The 23,083-nt window shown below is 42.2% G+C and overlaps 1 protein-coding gene across 1 annotated transcript in view; it reads left to right on the forward strand.

The window, feature by feature from the left end:
* MOB3B (MOB kinase activator 3B) overlaps positions 1–22,151 on the forward strand; it is a 93,798-nt gene extending 71,647 nt beyond the window's left edge. Inside the window, exon 4 of the mRNA XM_040417178.1 lies at positions 21,364–22,151. Within this exon, the coding sequence (XP_040273112.1) occupies positions 21,364–21,393 (30 nt within the window). The 3' untranslated portion in view covers positions 21,394–22,151. The remainder of the gene's footprint in view (positions 1–21,363) is intronic.
* Positions 22,152–23,083: the final 932 nt, after the last annotated feature.

Genomic DNA, 23,083 nt, shown 5'->3' on the forward strand with positions numbered 1-23,083 from the left:
AGATTATTTAGTCTTCCTCCCTAACTGAGGTCCTTTTCCTTCATTTTCCTTTGTAAAAACTGAACAGAAGTATTCATGGAGGCAGTCAGCTAGTTCTTTATCTTCTTCCATATACCTTCCTTCTTTTGTTTTTAATTTGGTAATTCCTTGTTTTAGTTTCCTTTTTTTCATTTATATATCTGAAGAATGTCTTATCGCCTTTTTTTTTTACTGACTGAGCTAATTTCTCTTCTGCCTGTGCTTTAGAAGCTCTTATAACTTGTTTGGCCTCTCTCTGCCTAATCTTATAAATTTGCCTGTCATCCTCGTTTTATTTTATTTTTTTATAATTACTAAATGCTATCTTTTTGTTTTTAATGATTTTGGCCACTGATAGCAGAGTACAGTTCTCGGTTACATACAGAATGAATGGAGCAGCAAGGTGGATGCTCAACCTGCTGCTCAATCAGATGGGTGGAACAGGACCCCTGTTATTGGGATCGATGGGGGTCTGAGCAGTCAGACCCCAACTGATTAGTGAATTATCCCCTATCCTGTGGATAGGGGGTAACTTCAAACTTGGCACACCAGTTTAAATATCCAGTTCAGTCCTGGGCACCAGTTTACATAAAGGATGCCATGCTCACCAGCCATTTGAACTTTATTTTTGTAGCCATACAGAAGGTGACTATTCACATTAGTCTAAAATTAATAAAAATGGGTGATTTCAACTGTGCTTCGGGTGAAAATTATCAATCAATGATCATCATAGCCAAGGGTAATTGTCTGGAAAGAAGTTGGCCATGTTTAAAATTTTAGACTGATAGTCCATAGTTCTCAAATAATCTTGAATGTTGTCTAAAAGATTGTTTGTCCTTTGCCCGGTGTTGTATGGCTAGTTTGAATAACTGTAACAGTCAATACAGACTAAAATGTGTATAGCTGCGTCAGTGCCACTTTTATGTCTTTGGTAAATTTTGGTAAATATATTTAGTTTTTAGTTTTTCTATAAAATTATTTTCTAATTATCTAAAATTTTCAGAAAAAAAAATTGCAGATTTTTGAACATTTGAATTTCTCTGCTTTTAAAACAGATATGTCCACTTTATGTTGGCATCATTTTTGAAGCATACTTTTTGGGTACATTAGCAGGCTTATATGTTTAGCAGTAATCGTTCAAACTTTCCTGAAAATTTCCAAAATCCCAAAGTGGTTTTGAGAGTCCTATATAATAGAACCCCCCCATAAAGCAGCACTTTTTAAAATCTGCACCTCTCAAACTGTTCAAAACTGAAATTCGGAAGTTTGTTAACCCTACAAATTAACAAAAACCTGCAAAACTACATAGCTATTAAGAATAAAAACTGTTTCCAGTTCCAGCGCTGAGATGTATCGCAGCAAGGTAGAGCTCTCCGTCCCACCGAACCCTATCCCACCTACAAAACTTACCAGCATTTTTATTTTACCCCGGCAGCTGGGCCATACCTGGAGAGGTGGGGGTTTTGTATGGAGTGGTATTTCCTCTGGTGCAGTGGTTGTGTGGCTGTCAAATTCGGCAACTGGCCTCTGAAATAAAGATGGCGACGTTGGCCCCCACATATTCTTACATGCTTCCTTCAATTGCTAGTGGAAGACATTGAGATGCCCGATTCCGAGGGAACAAGGATTCTCCTGGATTACAGAAGATTGGCTATAGAAGAGGCTAGGAAGCTTTAGAGGAGGAAAATATGAAAAAAATATTTTTCATCAGACCTCAGCTCAGCCCCCCAATGTTAACCAGGCTCCCAAACAGACCTCAAATCAGGCACCCAGTGCTATTAGACCCCAATCAGACCTCAGATCGGACCCCAAATTTTAATTAGACCACAACTCAAATCCTCAAAAAGACCTCAGATCAGACCCCAATGTTAATCAGACCCCAAACAAACCTCAGATCAGACCTTAGACCAGACAAAAAAAATATCAACTCGCCTGCTCTGGATGCCGCCGCCGTTCCTGAGATACAGTGCTCTTCCTGCCACACTATGCTGTGACCCGATGTTGCAGCACAGTGCACATGAGGACACAGAGCATGCCACAGCACAGCGTGTGGCACCTGCAAGAGAAGACCAGCAATGAGTACTGGCAGCACAAGGAAATCTATTCACTGTTTCCAGGTCCTGCTGTACTAATGAATGCTTTCACAATGGAAGTGCTCATTAGTATTCGCCCCCTTAAGACACACTGACAATTTTCTTCCACTTTTGGGGGGCAAAAGTGTGTCTTATAGGGAGAAAAATACAGTATTTGTGGAGGTCTTACCAGAAGCGCTTGCATTGGCAGGAGCCCAGAGGGTAGAAAGGGCTCATTGGGTGGGGCCTCCATAGTCAAAAGAGCCACCTGAGAATGGCAGTCCATTTAAACTGAGTCATTGGGAACTATCTGGACTATAACCACAAAGAGGAAATCCATCCCACCTTTAGGGCTAGTAAATCACCACTGCATCTCAGGGGAACTAAAGTACTTTTTTTTGGCAGACTGTTCAGTGGGGGTGACCCGTAAAAGAAGAGAATTCAGCACGGTGTGTACCACCTTATAAGCCAAGCATATTAAATGGGTTGTCCGGGATAAATATATATATTTTTTTTAAAGTGTACTCACTATTAACAGCTCATTCAAGGTCCCCCCCATATGTTTTTAGTTATTTTCGCCATTTCTACAGGGCTCCGACGGTCCCCCATGCAATACATCTATGTTTGTTTGCCTAACTTCCTGTCGCACTGCCAGCTGTGGGTACCACGCGGCATCACATGGTTTCAGATGATTATCATCTCCGCCATGACTACCCCCCCCTCCCCCCGAAATCATATCCCGCCTCCTGCTGCACATATTGCCTCCTTCATTGAGAAGAAAACGCCCTGCCCGGTAATGTCACCGGACCAGAGGGGCTTGGCTTAGCGTGATCTGTTGCTGCCTAGTTACAGCCCCTCAGAGTGCTCTGCATAATCACTGCGGCTGACGGCACCGGGCTCCCTGCGAATCGGAAGAAGCGGCTTCGCGCTGCAGAAAGGGACCCGGTACATCACTGAATCTGAGAAAATACTCACTTCCGGCTGAGAATTTGTGCAATGAATACAGGGCATCAGAAAAGTCTGGCAAAGGTAGGACAGTCATGTATGTAATATTTATGTGCTTGTTAAACAATTACACCAATGTCCCCAATCCCGGACAACCCCTTTAAATTTCAGTTACAGTACCCTGCTACAGTGCAAGTGATCCAGTCAAAGAGTACAGTGGTTCGCAGGAATGTAGGAGTACCAACGTTGCAGTACAGATGGAACTTTTGGGTCTGTATAAACTAAGGCCTTATGCACACGACCGTTGTTTTGGTCCGCATCGGAGCCACAGTATTTGCGGCTTGGATGCGGACCCATTCACTTCAATGGGGCCGCAAAAGATGCGGACAGCACTCCGTGTGCTTTCCGCATTCATTGCTCCGTTCCGTGGTTCACAAAAAAAATATAACCTGTCCTATTCTTATCAGTTTTGCGGACAAGAATAGGCAGTTATGTTAATGCCTGTTTGTGCCGTGTTTTGCGGATCCCTAATTTGCGGACCATAAAACACACAATGGTCGTGTGCATGAGGCCTAACTACGTTATCGAAAGAACAGCGGCATCTGAAATGGGGAGCTACTAATTATTATATGCCTCACCCCATTCTTTCTGCATGTTTAAGTCTGGAAATATAGACTTGCAATTACATTTGTTTTATTATCTTAACCCTCACTCCCATCATTGACACTTTTGGGGTAGAGTGGGGACAAGGGGTCTACACCCAATAGAAAGTGAAGTTCTATGGTGCAGTGGGTGATGATGGAGAGTGGTAAAAAGGTTGAATTTAGCATAATCTCACCCTGCATGTTATCCTATATTTTTACTTGTTGTTTTTAGTGTATAAGCTGTTTTGTATCATTTGGTTAACCAAAATTTGCCTATATCTGTGCCTGAGATGGAGTAGTTGTATTCCCATCAGTGTTAGCTTGTGACTACCTTCCTCATCCCTTGGGAATTTTGGCCGTACTTCTCATCTACTTGCTTTATACGCATTATGCATTTTGTTTTCTGGAACATTAAGGTTTTCAGCTCTCCAAATAAGTGGATGATGGTTCTTAGATATTTAAAGAAATTGAGGGCAGCCATAGCTTTACTCCAGGAGATGTACTTGGGAGATCAAGAGTACCACTGAATTTGTAATACGCTGTGTGGAATGCTTACTTTATACAATGTGTACGGTTGTCTTGTCACTCAACCAGTACTAGTTTTTTTAATCCATTTTGGAATCCCAACTACTACATGACTTAGTTACCTTTAAAGAGATAGGAGGGGATTTAAAATGAATATTGGACCGCAGAGAGGATAGGAGATTGGGAGGCAGAGTCCCTGGAGTGGCGCCACTCCAACAACAAGATAATGTGCTAGATAATACCAGGTTGATACATCCATGGAGATCCATAACCCAGCAGAAAGGGATTTTACTCACTATTCATGTGTAATCCTGGTCTAGACTGTTTGTTAGTACACAAAGGCTGCTGGCGGTGATCTCAACAGCCATAGAAACTATGTTGAGTTTAGATAATTCTTATTATCATTTTATACAGTTGCTAGCTCAGCTCGACCCATTGGACGGCTTACATGACCTATGTAGCCAATCCATCCCCAGTATTGTTTACGGCTTAGAAGAATGCTCAGCAATCTATGACTGACTGGACTTTGGAAAGAGAGAAACATTATTGTAGAGTTAGAGGCCACTATATTCCACTGTGGGAATAAATCTTGCAAACTTTTGGCAAACCTAGTGAGCGGCAGATTTCCTATGACTTGACTGGAGGTGGCGGGGCAAGCTATAGATCAGGGATGGCCAACCTGAGGCTCTCCAGCTGTTGCAAAACGACAACTCCCAGCATGCCCAAACTGCCTACAGCTATCATCCTACAGCAGGGCATGGTGGGAGTTGTAGTTTTACAACAGCTGGAGAGCCGCATGTTCGCCATCCCTGCGATATATGATCCAAATTGCATTAACAAGATATTGGGGAATTATTATAGCAAGTTATAATCTAACTTACAGTGCCTTGCAAAAGTGTTTGTGTTTTGTTACATTACAGCCTTAAGTTCAATATTTTTTTAATCTGAATTTTATGTGATGGATCAGAACACAATAGTCTAAGTTAGTGAAGTGAAATGAGAAAAATATATAAATAAAACTATTGTTTGGAAATAGAAAACAGAAAATTGGCATGTGCGTATGTATTCACCCCTTTGTTAGGAAGCCCATAAAAAGCTCTGGTGCAACCAATTACCTTCAGAAGTCACATAATTAGTGAAATGATGTCCACCTGTGTGCAATCTAAGTGTCACATGATCTGTCATTACATATCCACACCTTTTTTGAAAAGCCCCAGAGGCTGCAAAACCTAAGAACTGCCATGAAGACCAAGGAACTCTCCAAACAAGTAAGGGACAATGTTGAGTACAAGTCAGGCTTAGGTTATAAAAAAAAAAAAAATATCCAAATCTTTGATGATGCCCAGGGGCACCATCAAATCTATCATAACCAAATGGAAAGAACATGGCACAACAGCAAACCTGCCAAGAGACGGCCGCCCACCAAAACTCACGGACCGGGCAAGGAGGACATTAATCAGAGAGGCAGGACAGAGACCTAAGGTAAGCCTGGAGGATCTGCAGAGTTCCACAGCAGAGACTGGAGTATCTGTACATAGGACAACAATAAGCCGTATGCTCCATAGAGTTGGGCTTTATGGCAGAGTGGCCAGAAGAAAGCCATTACTTTCAGCAAAAAGGCATGTGAGAGACTCTCAAGATGTATGGAGTAAGGTGCTCTGGCCTGATAAAACTAAAATTTAACTTTTCAACCATCAAAGAAAATGCTATATCTGGCACAAACCCAACACATCACATCACCCAAAGGACACCATTTTTAAGCAACTGGGACTGGGAAACTGAGTTGAGGGAAAGATGGATGGTGCTAAATACAGGGATATTCTTGAGCAAAACCTGTACCACTCTGTGCGTGATCTGAGGCTAGGACGGAGGTTCACCTTACAGCAGGACGATGACCCCAAACACACTGAGTGGTTTAAGAGGAAACATGTAATTGTGTTGGAATGGCCTAGTCAAAGCCCAGATCTCAATCCAATAGAAAATCTGTGGTCAGACTTAAAGATTGCTGTTCACAAGCGCAAACCATCCAACTTGAAGGAGCTGGAGCAGTTTTGCAAGGAGGAATGGGCAAAAATCCCAGTGGTAAGATGTGTCAAGCTCATAGAGACTTATCCAAAGCGACTTGGAGCTGTGATTGCCGCAAAATGTGGCTCCACAAAGTATTGACTTTAGGGGGGTGAATAGTTATGCACATTGACTTTTCATGTTATTTTGTCCTATTTGTTGTTGGCTTTACAATAAAAAAATAAAATAAATACATCTTCAAAGTTGTGGGCATGTTCTGTAAATTACATAATGGAAATCCTCAAACGATCCATGTTAATTCCAGGTTGTGAGGCACCAAAACACGAAAAAAGTCAAGGTTAGTGAATACTTTTGCAAGGCACTATATATTCTCCTATAGTACATCCTATATTATTGGATAAAATAGATCTTCCACAAAATTGTTCAAGAGTTCCTGACCCACTTGAATGCCCCTATAACAATAGATGAGGTTAAGAAGACAATTTAGAGCCTAGGGGCTTCCAAAGCTCCAGGGCCAGGTGGGTTTACAGGTGAATTATATAAGGCACTGCAGGACCAAATAGCTTTAAACACTCTGTATAATGTGGCCCTGGGGGAGAGAAGCCTACCCCATAGGCATCCATGCCTTACATTGAACTCCTCTTAAAGCTTGGTAGGGACTGTACCCAACCAAGTTCTTACCGACCTATATCCTTCATTAATTTGGATGGCAAAATTCTCTCTTAGGATCGTGGCCGATAGATTGGTGGCTGTAGCGCCGTACCTGACAGGCACAGAACTGGTTAGCTTTACTCATTAGTAACAAATATTAGGATTCTGCATGCAGTGTTGATCACCAGCCTCTGCAGAGAGCTCACCCAGCCTTATTTACTCTAGACACTGAAAAGGCATTTGATTATGTCTGTTGGGACTGGTGCTGGACAGAATGAACTTTAGTGGACTCTTCTGTATTCTACTTAATCATATGTACAATCGCCCGCAAGCTAGGATATACACGGCTGGTTTTGTGCACCCCACCCCCATTTCTTAAAAAAAAATAAAAAAAAAAAATGAACATGACAAGTGTGCCCCTGTCCCCATTGCTTTTCAACAGTGCCTTAGAAACCCTAGCCTGTTTTTTGTCCTCCTCTGATTTATTTGTGGGAATACAAATTAGTAGAGAGGAGGTAAAATCATCCCTGTTTGCTGATGAAATCATCTTCTTCTTGTCTGATCCAGAACAGTGCATCCTCAGGATTCTGGAAACCCTTCGGGATTTTATGAATTATTCAGGCTACTGGGTCAATATTTTAAAATGTGAATTGTTACGGTTGGGGAGGAAGGTCATTCTGAGATCCGCCACTTTCGGCTTGTTGGGTATCTGTACATGTAAAGATGAAACATTTTTTTTTACTCTTGTATCCCTGATTTGATCTTCTTGTGCAGGGTGTTGATTATGTTGTGTGTAAATTCTATAAAATAAAAACAGGAAAAAAAGGGGGAATAAACAATAAAGTTCTAATTAGTTAATATGATGACGCTGTGGCTCATACAACTGCAGGGTTCTTGGCTGCAATATGGCTACATCCCATCCACAGCACGGCTACTCATGGTCATACCCTAAATCAGCTCCACAGGCTAACCACTTTCCTACTCACATTTCACAACTGGAGTGAGTGGTGTAGAATTTCAAAGTGTTGCAAAATGCGCAACTAAACCCAAAAAAAAGCAGAGCCCCATTTTTCAACTTTTTAAAAGCTAGGATTGCTGAAGTGCAGGGCTTGATAAATGTTTTCTTATTGTTTATTGACTAAATTAAGCTATGTTCACATTACTGTACTTTTTTAATCATTCTGATTGTTTGGCAGTGCTATAGATGCAATTAGTGGAGAGCCCAATAGTCAACCCCAACCAATTTGCAAAAAAAACAAGCGCATCCACCTGTATTATACTAATCACTGACAAAATAGCCAGGATCAGAAAAACCTCTGAACCTGGCTGTTTAACCACTTAGATGCTGTGATGAATAGCAACCACGACATCTAAGGAGCTTAGAGGGTACAGTTAATTTGAAAGCTGTGCCAATATGCAATGAAAAGAAGAATATTTTCCAATTTTTCCAATATTTGGTATTGCAGTATTTGCTCTGAACCATAGATTAAAGTTAACCTGTCCCTTTTTAGCACACAGTAAATCGTCAGCAAGATAGTCTTGTGATTTGTGTACAGTAAATGTTTCCTTCCAATGACCATTTAGAGAATGGAGTTGCACCAATTAGCTTGCCTTAAAGAGGTTCTGCAACTGATGATCTATCCTCTGGATAGATCATCAGCATCTGATCGGCAGGGGTCCGACACCCGGGACCCCCGCCGATCAGCTGTTTGAGAAGGCAGCGGCGCTATAGCAGCACTGCGGCCTTCTCGCTTCAAGTGAACAGAGCTTAGCCCCGCCCACGCTAGTTGATACTAGTCGTGACGTCACTGGGCGAGCGGTAAACAGTGAGAAGGCCGCGGCGCTGCTGGAGCGCCGCTGCCTTCTCAAACAGCTGATCAGCGGGGGTCCCGGGTGTCGGACCCCCGCCGATCAGATGCTGATCTATCCAGAGGATAGATCATCAGTTAAAACTAACTGCAGAACCCCTTTAATCAAGGTGAGTTCATATGCTCTTCACTTGAAAATCTGGTCAGCCTTCAACAATTAATTTGGAAACCGCACCAATTTGCATCAAAACCGCGCATGTGGATAGGTCGTCCTATAGAGTAGCCTGCTTAAAGAGGTTGGTTCCAGCAGCAAATTTCCTTTAAGATATTGGAGCTTTAAATCATGCCTGAGAAATAAAAAGTTATACATCTTTCAATGTTATCTGTTTCTGTATTCTGGTGCAGCTAAATCACGTAATTACTAACATTGTTCCCAGCAACAACAAAAAGAACTTTTAATCACGTCTGACCAGAGTCATTTCCCTTCTTCTCACAAATAGGCAGTTTCTGAATACTGAATGAAAGTATAATGGAGCCATGCTGGTTTAAGTTATGTGTTGTGCAACCCAGTCACTGAGTTCTGTGTTAAGTGCTTATCACTGCAGTCATAATTCATTGCATGCTTGAAGAAACTGGAGATCAAAGCGAGAGCTCTAAAACACCACAGCCGGCTGCAGAACTATTGGGCTTATATCAGTCAATTTAATGAGGAGGAAAAAGCAGCATGCAAGATAGGGTGGGAAGTAGAGATTCAGAATACCAAATGTGTGGGTGTAGAGCAGAGGACTGATCATTTATTAATGACCAGTTATTTATGATTATGTTCCATTATTTTTTATTATGAATGATTAAATTTAGTGCCAATTTCTCCCTTTGGGAAGTTCAAAGCCAGAATTACATATTGGATCACTAAAGTAGAAACATAAATACAATATTTTAACGACAGCTTAAAAGAAACATTGCCCATCAGGCAACAATTTCAAGGACATGGTATTATCAATACTTTTAAAAGAATCACCAGTACATGTAAAGTTAGCCATACACATACACAAGATGGCCCAACTCGCTGAATTACGTGGGATTAGCCAACAATCTTATGTGTATGGGGGCCTGGCTGATCATTTCTTTATACAGGGGATGAGCCACAGAAGTGTCTGGTAGCAGCTTATTCACTATACCCATTGAAATTAAAATGCACATTTATCCAAGCCTATTGACCATGCTAACTGCAGAGTCAAGGAAAATAGTTAATGGCTTTATGCATGGCACGGCCAGCTTAAACTGGCTGTGCAGTGCAAAGATACTGTGATGTGAGTAGGTAGGGACGGACTCGGACAGTGAGCCCTAACTAGAACCTCACCCACTTTCCCTGCCTACTTGCATTGCAAGACCTAGGCGGCAAGTCCGCAACTGGTCAACATTCCCTACCCTACTAAGGTGCAAGACAGATGAAACACAGAGACAAAACCTTACAAAAGCAAAGTCATACAGAAATTAGTCAGAACCAGGAGGACCATACAGTGCCAAATCAATAGACAGAGGGTAGTCAGATAGCCAAGCCGGGATCAGAATCAGGCGGGAGACAAAGTACCAGAAACACATGGAAGAGATGGTCAAAAGCAAGCCGAGGTCAATAATATGAGCAATCCAAATGCACAGACAGAACTTAAACCAGGAACACAGCTAGGGAGTCACAGACTATCAATGGCACTGGTATAAGGCCAGGAAGGGGTTTAAATAGAGCACCGAGTCCCAGAATCAGAACCTGATAGGTCAGGACTCGGCACTCCATTAGTCTGAACACTAGCACACATGAATAGATCAGCTGTGCAATCAGCCCACTGCTAGTCTCCTCCAGCACACGCCCGCTGTGGGGAGAAAGAGCATTGCATCCTGTTGCTGTTATGTCACCGGGGGGCATGGCCTGGCAGCGAGATAGCAGCTTGAAAGTTCCCCTGCAGCAGAGACCAGATCCCTGTACAGGAGTTAAAGGTTGAATACCAAGGGAGATATTTAGAAAACACCCTTAACCCCTTAGGGACCCATCATGTATAGTTCCGATCACCGCCGCCCAGTGGGCGGTGATCGGAACCCGGTGCCTGCTCAAATCATTGAGCAGGCACCTTGGCTAAATGCGCGGGGGAGGGGGGGGTGTCACGGGACGTGTCGGCGATCGCCGCAAACCGCAGGTCAATTCAGACCTGCGGTTTGCGGCTTTTACCTGGTGCGGCGGTGGTGCCATCGGGTCCCCATGGGGCTGTAGGGGGGACCCGATGGCATGGAAGGCAGCGCGAAGTATACATATTAGGTATCAACACGTCCGTATCGACCGGCTCTATAAACATATCACATGACCTAACCCCTCAGATGAACACTGTAAAAAATAAACTGTGCTAAATAAACCATCACATAAAGTACAACAGCAAGCGATCAAAAAGGCATTTGCCCACCAAAATAGTACCAATCTAACAGTCACCTCATCCCGCAAAAAATGAGCCCCTACCTGAGAATCGCCCAAAAAATAAAAAAAAACTATGGCTCAGAATATGGAGACACTAAAACATGATTTTTTTTTTTTGTTTCAAAAATGATATTGTGTAAAACTTACATAAATAAAAAAAAAAGTATACATATTAGGTATCACGGCATCCGTATCGACCGGCTCTATAAAAATATCACATGACCTAACCCCTCAGATGAACACCGTAAAAAATTTAAAATATTAACTGTGCTAAATAAACCATTTTTTGTCACCTTACATCACAAAAAGTGTAATAGCAAGCGATCAAAAAGTCACACGCACCCCAAAATAGTGCCAATAAAACCGTCATCTCATCCCGCAAAAATCATACCCTACCCAAGGTAATCGCCCAAAAACTAAAAAAAATTATGGCTCTCAGACTATGGAAACACTAAAACATGATTTTTTTTGCTTCGAAAAAGAAATCATTGTGTAAAACTTACATAAATAAAAATAAAGTATACATATTTGATACTGCCGCATCCGTGACAACCTGCTCTATAAAAATACCCCATGATCTAACCTGTCAGATGAATGTTGTAAATAACAAAAAAAACGGTGCCAAAACAGCTATTTCTTGTTATCTTGCCTCACAAAAAGTGTAATATAGAGCAACCAAAAATCATATGTACCCTAAACTAGTACCAACAATACTGCCACCCTATCCTGTAGTTTCAAAAATGGGGCCACTTTTTGGAGTTTCTACTCTAGGGGTGCATCAGGGCGGCTTCAAATGGGACATGGTGTCAAAAAAAAACAGTCCAGCAAAACTTGCCTTCCAAAAACCATATGGCATTCCTTTCCTTCTGCGCCCTGCCTTGTGCCCGTACAGCGGTTTACGCCCACATATGGGGTGTTTCTGTAAACTACAGAATCAGGTCCATAAATATTTAGTTTGGTTTGGCTGTTAACCCTTGCTTTGTAACTGGAAAAAAAAATATTAAAATGGAAAATCTGCCAAAAAAGTGAAATTTTTAAATTGTATCTCTATTTTCCATTAATTCTTGTGGAACACCTAAAGGATTAACAAAGTTTGTAAAATCTGTTTTGAATACCTTGAGGGGTGTAGTTTATAGAATGGGGTCATTTTGGGGTGGTTTCTATTATGTAAGCCTCGCAAAGTGACTTCAGACCTGAACTGGTCCCTAAAAATTGGGTTTTTGAAAAATTTCAAGATTTGCTTCTAAACTTCTAAGCCTTGTAACATCCCCAAAAAATAAAATATCATTCCCAAAATGATCGAAACATGAAGTAGACATATGGGGAATGTAAAGTAATAACTATTTTTGGAGGTATTACTATGTATTATAGAAGTAGAGAAATTGAAACTTGGAAATTTGCAATTTTTGTACAAATTTTTGTTAAATTTGGTATTTTTTTATAAATAAAAATGATTTTTTTTAACTTCATTTTACCAGTGTCATGAAGTACAATATGTGACGAAAAAACAATCTCAGGATGGCCTGGATAAGTCACAGCGTTTTAAAGTTATCAGCACTTAAAGTGACACTGGTCAGATTAGCAAAAAATGGCCAAGTCCTTAAGGTGAAATTGGGCCGAGTCCTTAAGGGGTTAAGAGTAGCCCCAGCTCCGATCTGTTCAAGTGATTAAGCGGATTGACTGTTGTACCCGTGTCCTGCACACATTCGTGCCCTGGACTTCCTGTTTGAAGCTGGCTATGACTTCCTTTCTTGACAAAGTGGATCTATTTCCACTTTCGTAACAACAGTTGTAGTTTCAGTCTTTGTTTCGGACATATTGTATATTTCATGTCAGAAATTGGGCCTGGATCCCAAGATTTCATTTCTTTCCTCTAGTGGTATCTATTGCCATCGCTACATATGTTAACATGGCCTGCATAAAATCTTTCACCCTGTTTTCATCCTAAAGGCCCCTATTACGCTGACAATCTAATGTGTATGGGGAGCTCCTGACTCTCCTCTAGCAGATAATCTTAGGGGATAGGAGGATTGGTTGTGCTGAATTTCAACATCTGAACCTTTTGTTCTCCTGGTTTTGTCCCGCTTTTGCATGGACAACAATATCCATGCTCAGCCAAACCAAGCACTGGTATCTCTGGCAGTCCAAAAGACCTGTTGCTCCAGTTATTTGGGGTTGCAGAACCCAAGTTCTCGTGAACTGGTAGGACCGCCAGATACTTAGCCCCTGCCTTGTCGATAGGGGATACATTTGTATTGTAGGAATATTCCTTTAAAGGGGAAGAAGGGCTATAATATGTTTTTTTGTGCATTTTCTGTATTTTATGATGCCAATTTTAAATATAAGGCCAAAGCTTTCTGCTTCACTGAATATGATGAGTAGTAAATATAGGTAAAATTGCATTGACTTGAACAATTTATGGCTATGCTCCTACTTGTCTTGTGTCACAATCAATTTTCCCAGACAACTTGCACTGGGGTGTGATGATTTCTATCATGTGTAGCTCAAATCACTAGAACACATTAAGGCTACATGCACACGAACGTCGTTTGTTTCCATGTTCGTTCCATTTTTTTTGCGTATAGGATGCGGACCCATTAATTTCAATGGGTCCGCAAAAAATGCGTACAGCACACGGTGTGCTGGCCGCATCTGTATGTCCATTTCGTAGCCGCGCAAAAAAAAAATAGAACATGTCCTATTCTTGTCCATTTTAGGCATTGTTAGACTCCATTCACACATCTGCACTTCCGGGTCCGCAATTCCGATCCCGAAAAAAATAGAACATTTCCTATTCTTGTCCGCAATAGCGGACAAGAATAGGCATATTCTATTAGTGCCGGCGGTGTGCGGTCCGCACATTGCCGCTTTCCGTGTTTTGCGGATCCGCAAAACACAGACGGATGTGTGAATGGTCCCTAACAATGGATCCGCAAAAAAAAACGGATGGCATACGGATGTCATCCATTTTGTTTTGCGGACCGCAAAACACATACGGTTGTGTGCATGTAGCATAACGGAGAAAGTGGTACTTGTCCAAATCCAAACTGATGTGTGGCATCACACACGATTTCTGTCTGACACTTTGGAAGTAGAGGTTATACAGTAACTTTTCATGTCCAGTGCTATGATTTACACATGCTGCCGTAAAGCAGTTTTCTTAATGCTTTCTAAATGCTGTTAAGAACAGCTCAGGCAAGATGGCCGCCCCCATAAAATAATCTGTAATCAGAAAATAAAAAGAGATTAGAAAAAAAGGATATGTGCTGCTATCTGGTTTTAACTGGCAGATACAAATTTTGCTGACATATTTCCTTTAATGACTTCACAAGAAAGTGACTTCCCCAAATAATAAAGACTAAAGTACAACTTGAGTATTTTATTGGTGTTGTTCTGATTAACACAATTGTTCATATTGCAGCTACATTTATTATAAAGATTAATAAGATTCAGTGTAGTGGATATATGTATTATATAGTATTCCTCTGCTGACACCTTGTGGATTTTCTTGAAAATGCAGTGCAAAGATAGTGTAAGCTTTTGTTCCATGAACAGAATAAAAAGTCAGTTGAGGGACACTGAAATGAGGGGTGAACTGTAATACCAGACCCAGCCTGTAAACAAACGGGGTGATCTTTTAGGTGAGAAAATGGTGATTATTTCTACAAAACTTGGAAAGATATCTTAGGTGAAGTGATGTTTTAGATCTGAAGAACATTCGTGTACTGAATCACTCCTAGGGGGAGACTGATGAAACTGTCTTGCTATGAGCAACAACGTTTTTCTTTTTGACATCATAAATCTGCCCCCATAGTGTTCAGTACTAATATGATAGTACTAGATTACCAGGGATTAAAGTTGCCCCGTGGTATCCTTACCATGAAGGCAGATCATTTCTGTGGTGAGGAGGAAGGGGGGGAAGGGGGCAGTATTGAACTCCTTCTCATGTCTGGCATAAATATATTAAGAATTATGGTGTTCATATTTAGGCCGCATTCACACGACTGTGTGACGGCTGTGCCCATGTTGTGGACAGCAAACCGGGCATGGCCATCACGCATTAGTGTGAATGCACCCTTAAGTACTTTTTACATTTTTTTTCTGACATAGAAGTCAGGTAAAGAGTGTGACTTTCACTTAAAGGGGACCAGACAACTCGTTTATGTGATATAAACCGCTGACAGTACCTTCTTCATCTGGTTATGGTGCTGCAGAGGTGGCTCACATTTATTTTTGTTCTCGCTGCATGCAAATTAGCTGCTTGAAGTCAAGGAGGGTGGCGCAAACCTCCTGGAAGTCAAGCTGTCCCCACCCACCCCTCTCCCCCTGCAGCTTGATTGAATAGTGCTTCACTGCACATGCGCCAGAAGGGCTCTCCTGTCTACAGTTGCTGTACTCCATAATTCACTGGTCATGTGCCGGAAGTGAAAGCAAACAGAACCTGCACAAGATCTCATGAGAACAGGGGATGATGTTCTATGGCCTGGAGAACGTCAGTCAAGTTGCAGGTGGAGCCAAAGCTCCAGAAGGTTTGCGCCAGCCTCCTTGACTTTAACAAGCTAATTTGCATACAATGAGAACAAGAATAAAAGTGTATTTTCTGCAGATTTGCAAGTTATGCAAGGCGATCAAGAGTCACCTCTGAGCCACAATGACCAGATGAAAAAGGTCCTGTGGGCTGTCAGGTTCCCTTTAAATAAAAAATCATAAATTCTGCTTACTAAGCTTTGTTATTGGATCTGATGATATTTGAGCACTCCCTTGAAGGTGCCCATGAGCTGACCTCTGGTTCAGATTGATAGAGTGAGCACTAAAGAGATTGTAACAATGGCGGACCGTGGAGAGTTCCACAGATTTTTCCACTACCTTGTGTTGATTTTTAAGGGTCAGCAAGTGCAAAAACAGAGCGCCTTAGAAATCAGCACGAGGTAGTGGAAAGATCGGTGGAACTCTCCACGGTCCGCCATTGTTACAATCTCTTTAGTGCTCACTCTATCAGTACTTACTAACGCTATTCTCAGCAGCCTTCCGCCACTGTACTTTTGCCTTCCCTCTTGGACACCATCTTTTTTCCTATCCATCACTGCTGGCGCCCAAAGGTTACACACTCTCTTCAAAGGGTTCCACTGATCCCCTGAAGAATTGTTTAGCCACCTACTCCTCTTTTTATTTATCTATCTCTGGTTCAGATGACAGATATCCCTCCTGACCCCCATACATATACATGCACAATTCAGTATGCATGTATTTCCAATGGAAAAAGAGGAGAAAGCCATTGCCAGACACTGCCAGAACACAATGATCAGACGTGGGGAGGCTCATACACATGAGATAGTTGGCTGGCATCACCAAATTTACGAGGGTTTGGTCAACAATAATGTGCATAGTTGGCAGCAGTCTAAGGAGGAAGAGCAACTGCAAAGGAGGAACGTTTGGGCAGTTTACGGGAGTTTCAGGGTGGTCCCGCTGCCAGGCGGGGTGTTCCAGGGACAGGGCTGGGCTGTTTAGTGTATGTGGGCATATTCATGAGTTCACAGCTCTCCCCGCCCACCTGCCTCTGATTGACAGTTTCTTTCCAGTTGCGTCAGCAGCAGGTGTGCGGGGAGTTCATTAATATTTGGGACTCGTTGGCATGCGCTGAACCTGTTCAATATAAGATTTTGGCAAAACGGTCAATTAAAGGGCATCTGTCAGCAGATTTGTACCTATGACACTGGCTGACCTGTTACATGTGCACTTGGCAGCTAAAGACATCTGTGTTGGTCCCATGTTCATATGTGCCCGCGTTGCTGAGAAAAATGATGTTTTATTATATGCAAATGAGCCTCTAGGAGCAATGGGGGTGTTGCTGTTACTCCTAGAAGCTCTGCTCAGTCTGCAACTGCTGTGCCCTCTCCACTTTGATTGGCAGGGCCAGGCATGATTGATGTTTTTTCTGCCAATCAAATGAGAGAGAGCAGAGCCTCTTAGAGTAATGGCTCATTTGCATATATAAAACCTTCATTTTTCCCAGCAATGCAGGCACATGCAACAGGTCAGCTGAAAGATGCCCTTTAAAGAAAGTGACCCAGCATTTTGCTAAGGAGATCTGTCACTTGTTTATGATGCCCTTAGTTAGGACATAAAACTGGTGACAGATTCCCTTTAAGAAACTACAACAAGTAACCTACCAATGGTCTCCATGAAGCAGTTCTTTGATCCTTTATCACCAGAATGTGGGTGTTATGGTGGCAGTCTGTGCCCACTACTGCTCCTCTTCTGCAGCGGCCTTGCTGACCCACTCTGGCTGTCCGGTCCCACAAGCCTCCCTCTCTGCTTTGCCCAGCGGTCCTAGCCACTGGAAGTACCACTGTCCTCCCACACAGGCTGAGGGCTGCTTCCTGCCAGCAGTGCCTCTCACTGCCCATACGGTGCATGCGCTCACTGCAGCTATTAAAGGGCCAGCGTGTGTAGCTTAAAACATCAAATTCAAAGTAGAGGACCTACTGTAATACCTAATCTCCCCATCTGGAAGTATTTGTAGGATCTGTCTTGCCCTGGTTGCAAGGGACATACCGATTGCCCTGATCATTTGACCACCCAACCTGGGACTGCTTATCTATGGAGCATTTCTATGTCCGTTTTATTTCTAGCATCAATCTGAATCTGAACCATGTTTACAACGTGTCTGCCATGTTTATTATGTGTCTATTGTGGTGGCATCGTCAATGTTGGGACACCTGGAGGGGGAGCTTTACTCTTCTGCAGGCTAGTATAGAACCCCCTAACAGGAAGCTTTTGTATTATAAGTTTGCACCGTATGTTGAGGATTATGGGTAATATTTATGTCCTGTTTTTGTGTATGGTCATATATCAATAAAAGCACTTTTTCGATACTACAATTGTGATTGTGGATGATATTTATTGTGGTGGACTTTCAACCCTTACCCATTATTAATTTTCTTTGGGACTGTCATATGTATCAATGGTCTAAATAGTGTGACATTTCCAATGACTTCTTTTGCCAGCGTGTGTACACCCTCATCTTTCCCAGCTACTGACTGGTTACCCTGGGGTATTTAAAGCACCTTTCCAAGTGGAAAGGTTCCTGATCAATAGGTTATAGTATGCTAGTTTCCTGCAAAGGTGTGCCATTAGAGCTTGCCTGCCTGTTCTATAAACCCCTATGTAAACACTAGAACGCCACACAAAATTGTTGCACTCTTGCACCTTTGCACTTTTTCTTGCCTGTTCCTGTTTTTAGCATTATTTTAATTTGTGCATGTCACTTTCACTCACATATGTAATACCGGTAGTATTAGTACTTTTATTCTATTTTATTGTATTATGTAATCACTGTCCTTCACGTCATTTATGTATTCATATCATGTTTATCACCTTTTTATATATATATGCATCATTGTTTATCATTGTTTATTAATTTTGCAAAGGACTTTTTAATATGAGGATGCTTTTTATACGAATAATGTATTGGGCGATGTGCCCCCTATTTGTATGTTTTTTATGTGATGAGATTGTAGGTGATGGTAATAGATGGGTTTGGGGGGCTTTTTGATAGTTACAAGGGGTTAACTTACTTTACATTTGTTTTCAGCCACTATGTACAGTACAGACCAAAAGTTTGGACACACCTTCTCATTCAAAGAGTTTTCTTTATTTTCATGACTATGAAGGCATCAAAACTATGAATTAACACATGTGGAATTATATACACAACAAACAAGTGTGAAACAACTGAAAATATGTCATATTCTAGGTTCTTCAAAGTAGCCACCTTTTGCTTTGATTACTACTTTGCACACTCTTGGCATTCTCTTGATGAGCTTCAAGAGGTAGTCCCCTGAAATGGTTTTCACTTCACAGGTGTGCCCTGTCAGGTTTAATAAGTGGGATTTCTTGCCTTATGAATGGGGTTGGGACCATCAGTTGCGTTGAGGAGAAGTCAGGTGGATACACAGCTGATAGTCCTACTGAATAGACTGTTAGAATTTGTATTATGGCAAGAAAAAAGCAGCTAAGTAAAGAAAAACGAGTGGCCATCATTACTTTAAGAAATGAAGGTCAGTCAGTCAGCCGAAAAATTGGGAAAACTTTTAAAGTAAGGTCTATTTGACCATGAAGGAGAGTGATGGGGTGCTGCGCCAGATGACCTGGCCTCCACAGTCACTGGACCTGAACCCAATCGAGATGGTTTGGGGTGAGCTGGACCGCAGAGTGAAGGCAAAAGGGCCAACAAGTGCTAAGCATCTCTGGGAACTCCTTCAAGACTGTTGGAAGACCATTTCAGGGGACTACCTCTTGAAGCTCATCAAGAGAATGCCAAGAGTGTGCAAAGCAGTAATCAAAGCAAAAGGTGTCTACTTTGAAGAACCTAGAATATGACATATTTTCAGTTGTTTCACACTTGTTTGTTATGTATATAATTCCACATGTGTTAATTCATAGTTTTGATGCCTTCATAGTCATGAAAATAAAGAAAACTCTTTGAATGAGAAGGTGTGTCCAAACTTTTGGTCTGTACTGTATATTTACCCATTGCCGATCGTGTGACTGCCGCGTGATGCTGCGTCCCGTGCGTTGGGCCATATCATGTGATCGGTCACGTGGTGCGTCCTCCCGTGTGATGGGCTGTGGCATCGCGAGACTGCACATGATCGGATGTGCCGGTGACGTAGTAGGAGGTGCGGGCAATTGAGACAGCTGATTGGCTGTTGGCTACTTATGAGTAATATAGGAGGAGTTAGATGATAGGTGGGTTGTGCCCTGTGAAAAAGCGCAACTGCGAAACGGACGTTGGGCCGTTCCCTCTAACCTTGGTCTGTATTATCTTTTTGCATTATAGCTCTCAGTTTATATTTGGTTGACTTGGCAGTTCCCGTTTTGGGTTTACTGCTGATGTCTTCAGTGATATGTCTCTTGGAGGATGCCGGTTGGCACCTATCAATTTCAGTATTATGGGCCTGTGTTTATCATACACTACCGTGACTGTTGAGCCTCATTATTGATGTATATCTGTCCCTGTGGTTGGAGGGATCTGTTCTTCATATCCTCGCACTCTTTTCAGTACATGTTTTTTTAATATTTATGTCATATGTATATGTCCACATGTTGGATGATGGAATAAAATTTTTGTTCACAATTTTGTGTGGCGTTCTAGTGTTTACATAGGGGTTTGAGTTATGGTTCCATGCATGGTATATAGGTACAAGATATATATTGGAGTAATTTGCCTGTTCCATGTACCGACTTCTGGATTTGACGTCTTTCTGCCTGGTCTCAGTACTGACCCTAAGCTGCCCACCTTGCCTTGGACTGTTTATCGGAATGTACGTACTCGGTCTGTCCCTAACTATGGCTTTGCTTGATCTCTGCAGTGGAGTTCAGATCCTTGTAACAAGGGTTAAAGGGTGAAGACCAGGGTGGGGTGGGGGGGGCACTCAGGTAACGCCCTTGGGACTAGTCCCAAGTCAAATCTGTTCATGTGACACAACAGATCTTTTCAGTGGGTATGTGACCACTGACCTGCAGAGATTGCACTTGCCCAATGAGCCACTATAAAATGGAGGGAATTTTGGATGGTGTCTTAAAGGGGATATGCTGTGATTGATGTAATAATGAAAATCGATTTTCTAAAGAATCTAGAACCAGCCTTTTACATTGCGTAGATCCAATTTTCTTCAGGCTGACAGCCCAGTGGGTGTGTCCTTCCTCGGGGTGTGTGTCCTTTTGATACAGTGCTCACAGCTTGCACCAGTAGATCCAGCGGATGGCAATTGAAAGATAGAACTGAGCATGTGCAACCTTGTGGACATACACATTAGAGATTCAATTTCGGGGGCACCTTTATAATGAGGTAAACAGAATATCACACAACTGGAGAATTTTTGTAACAGAAAGTAAATGACAAAAGTCACTAGTTTCTCATGCTGAGTTATATTCAAAAAACATTTATTTTTCTCACAACCCCATAAATGATCACTAAGAAAAAACTATTCCACAGTGAAACAAGGCAATAGAAGTTTTACCACTGTCCACTATTTAATAGATGTTACCCTTCTGGGTCACCAGGGTGTGGATGCTATCTTATTGGGTCAGAACGAATGTTTGTAGATAGGGTAGTGTTTGACACTGATAAATCTCGATGTATGAAGCCTATATAGTAATGCACTGAATATCATTTTTCATTACAATATTATAATTTCATTATTTTTCAGAAAGAGATGACATCACGAATGTGCCAGTGAAGTGAGATGACCAACAAGAAAAAGGCAACACAGTCGCCCCCCTGGATTGTCCTATTAACTCTTGGCAGATACTGCTTGTGATTGACCGCCTGGATCGTGGTTGTGTTTCCATCTCTTATTGCCCAGACTTCAACAATGCTGCTACTCAAGTTCTGACGTTGATGTAACTGGAAAATGAAGCAGAACTTGTCCTTCTCAATGGGATGTTAGAATAATATGTATTCAAGAGAAGCAGACTTGTTATGGAGCATCACTAGAATTCAGCTTTTGGGCAGGCACGCATTTTTGTTTTTGAAAAACTTAATTTATACTAATTTAAAATGACAAATGTTTAAGGGAACTCATATTCTTAAGCTAGGTTTAGGTTTAGGATCACCAATGTACTTCTCCAATGGGTGATAAATGTTACATTCAGAATGGGACTGAGTATATGGATACAATGCTTTGTCCTTAATACTAGTGAGCGTCTATATTTGACAGCAGGTCACACGGAGAGTGAATTCACCACTTGCATTATTGTACAGGCAGAATATGTCATTTCTGAATATATGTGCATAAGGGTTTGATTGCTGCTTGAGTTGGAAGGTCAGGAACGGGTGAAAAGAGAACATATCACTGACTGCAGAAGAGGTGGAAGGTGAATGGTCACCCTACTCTTCTCCTGAGCGGTGCACCAGCAGTTGACCGCAAATATAACAAGGTTCCTATGTTTCTCCAACAGAAAGTTTAATGATCTTTAAAGTGAACCTGTCACCATGATTTTGCGCATATAGCTGGGGACATGGGCTGCTAGATGGCCACTAGCACATCTGCAGTACCCAGGTCCCATAGCTCTCTGCGCTTTTATTGTGTTAAAAAAACGTTTTGAGTGATATGCAAATTACCTGATATGAGTCCTGTAGCCGGAGATGAGTCAAGCGGAAAGGAGCCCAGCACCGCCCCGCGTCCTCCGAATCTCCTCCTTGTCAGCTGACGTCACAGAGCTGGAGCGCCGAAATCTCGCGATGCGCGAGCTAGCGCATGCGCAGTGTCGGCATCATGTTCATTCCCTGTGCTGGCATCAGCACAGGGAACGAACTACGCATGCGCTAGCTCGCGCATCGCGAGATTTCGGCGCTCCAGCTCTGTGACGTCAGCCGGCAAAGAGGAGATTGGGAGGACGCGGGGCAGTGCTGGGCTCCTTTCTGCTAGGCTCATCTCCGGCTACAGGACTCATATCAGGTAATTTGCATATGACTCAAAACGGTTTTTTAACACAATAAAAGCGCAGAGAGCTATGGGGACTGGGTATTACAGATGTGCTAGCGGCCATCTAGCAGCCCATGTCCCCAGCTCTATGCGCAAAATCATGGTGACAGGTTCACTTTAAGCCACTGGTTTGAGATGACTGTCTAAAACAACTACCACATACAATAGTCCTTATTACTTGAATCTGGGGTAGATTTTTATGTTTTATTGACCCTACAGCCACTGTCATTGTTTAATCTCAACCACTGTTCCACTACTGTAAATGCTGTGGATTTTTTGCATGCCCTTATGCTGAAGAAAATCCGCAGTGTTACTTTGCATGTGGCCGTTACCTGAAATCTGTGGTGGATATCCGCAGCATAAATTGACATTCCGAGGTTGTAAAATCTTCACTGCAGGTCAATTTACGCCACAGATTTTTCTGGTACTGCAGTAGTAAATC

This window comes from Bufo bufo, chromosome 2 (assembly GCF_905171765.1).
Source record: "Bufo bufo chromosome 2, aBufBuf1.1, whole genome shotgun sequence".
In the NCBI taxonomy this organism is placed as follows: domain Eukaryota; kingdom Metazoa; phylum Chordata; class Amphibia; order Anura; family Bufonidae; genus Bufo; species Bufo bufo.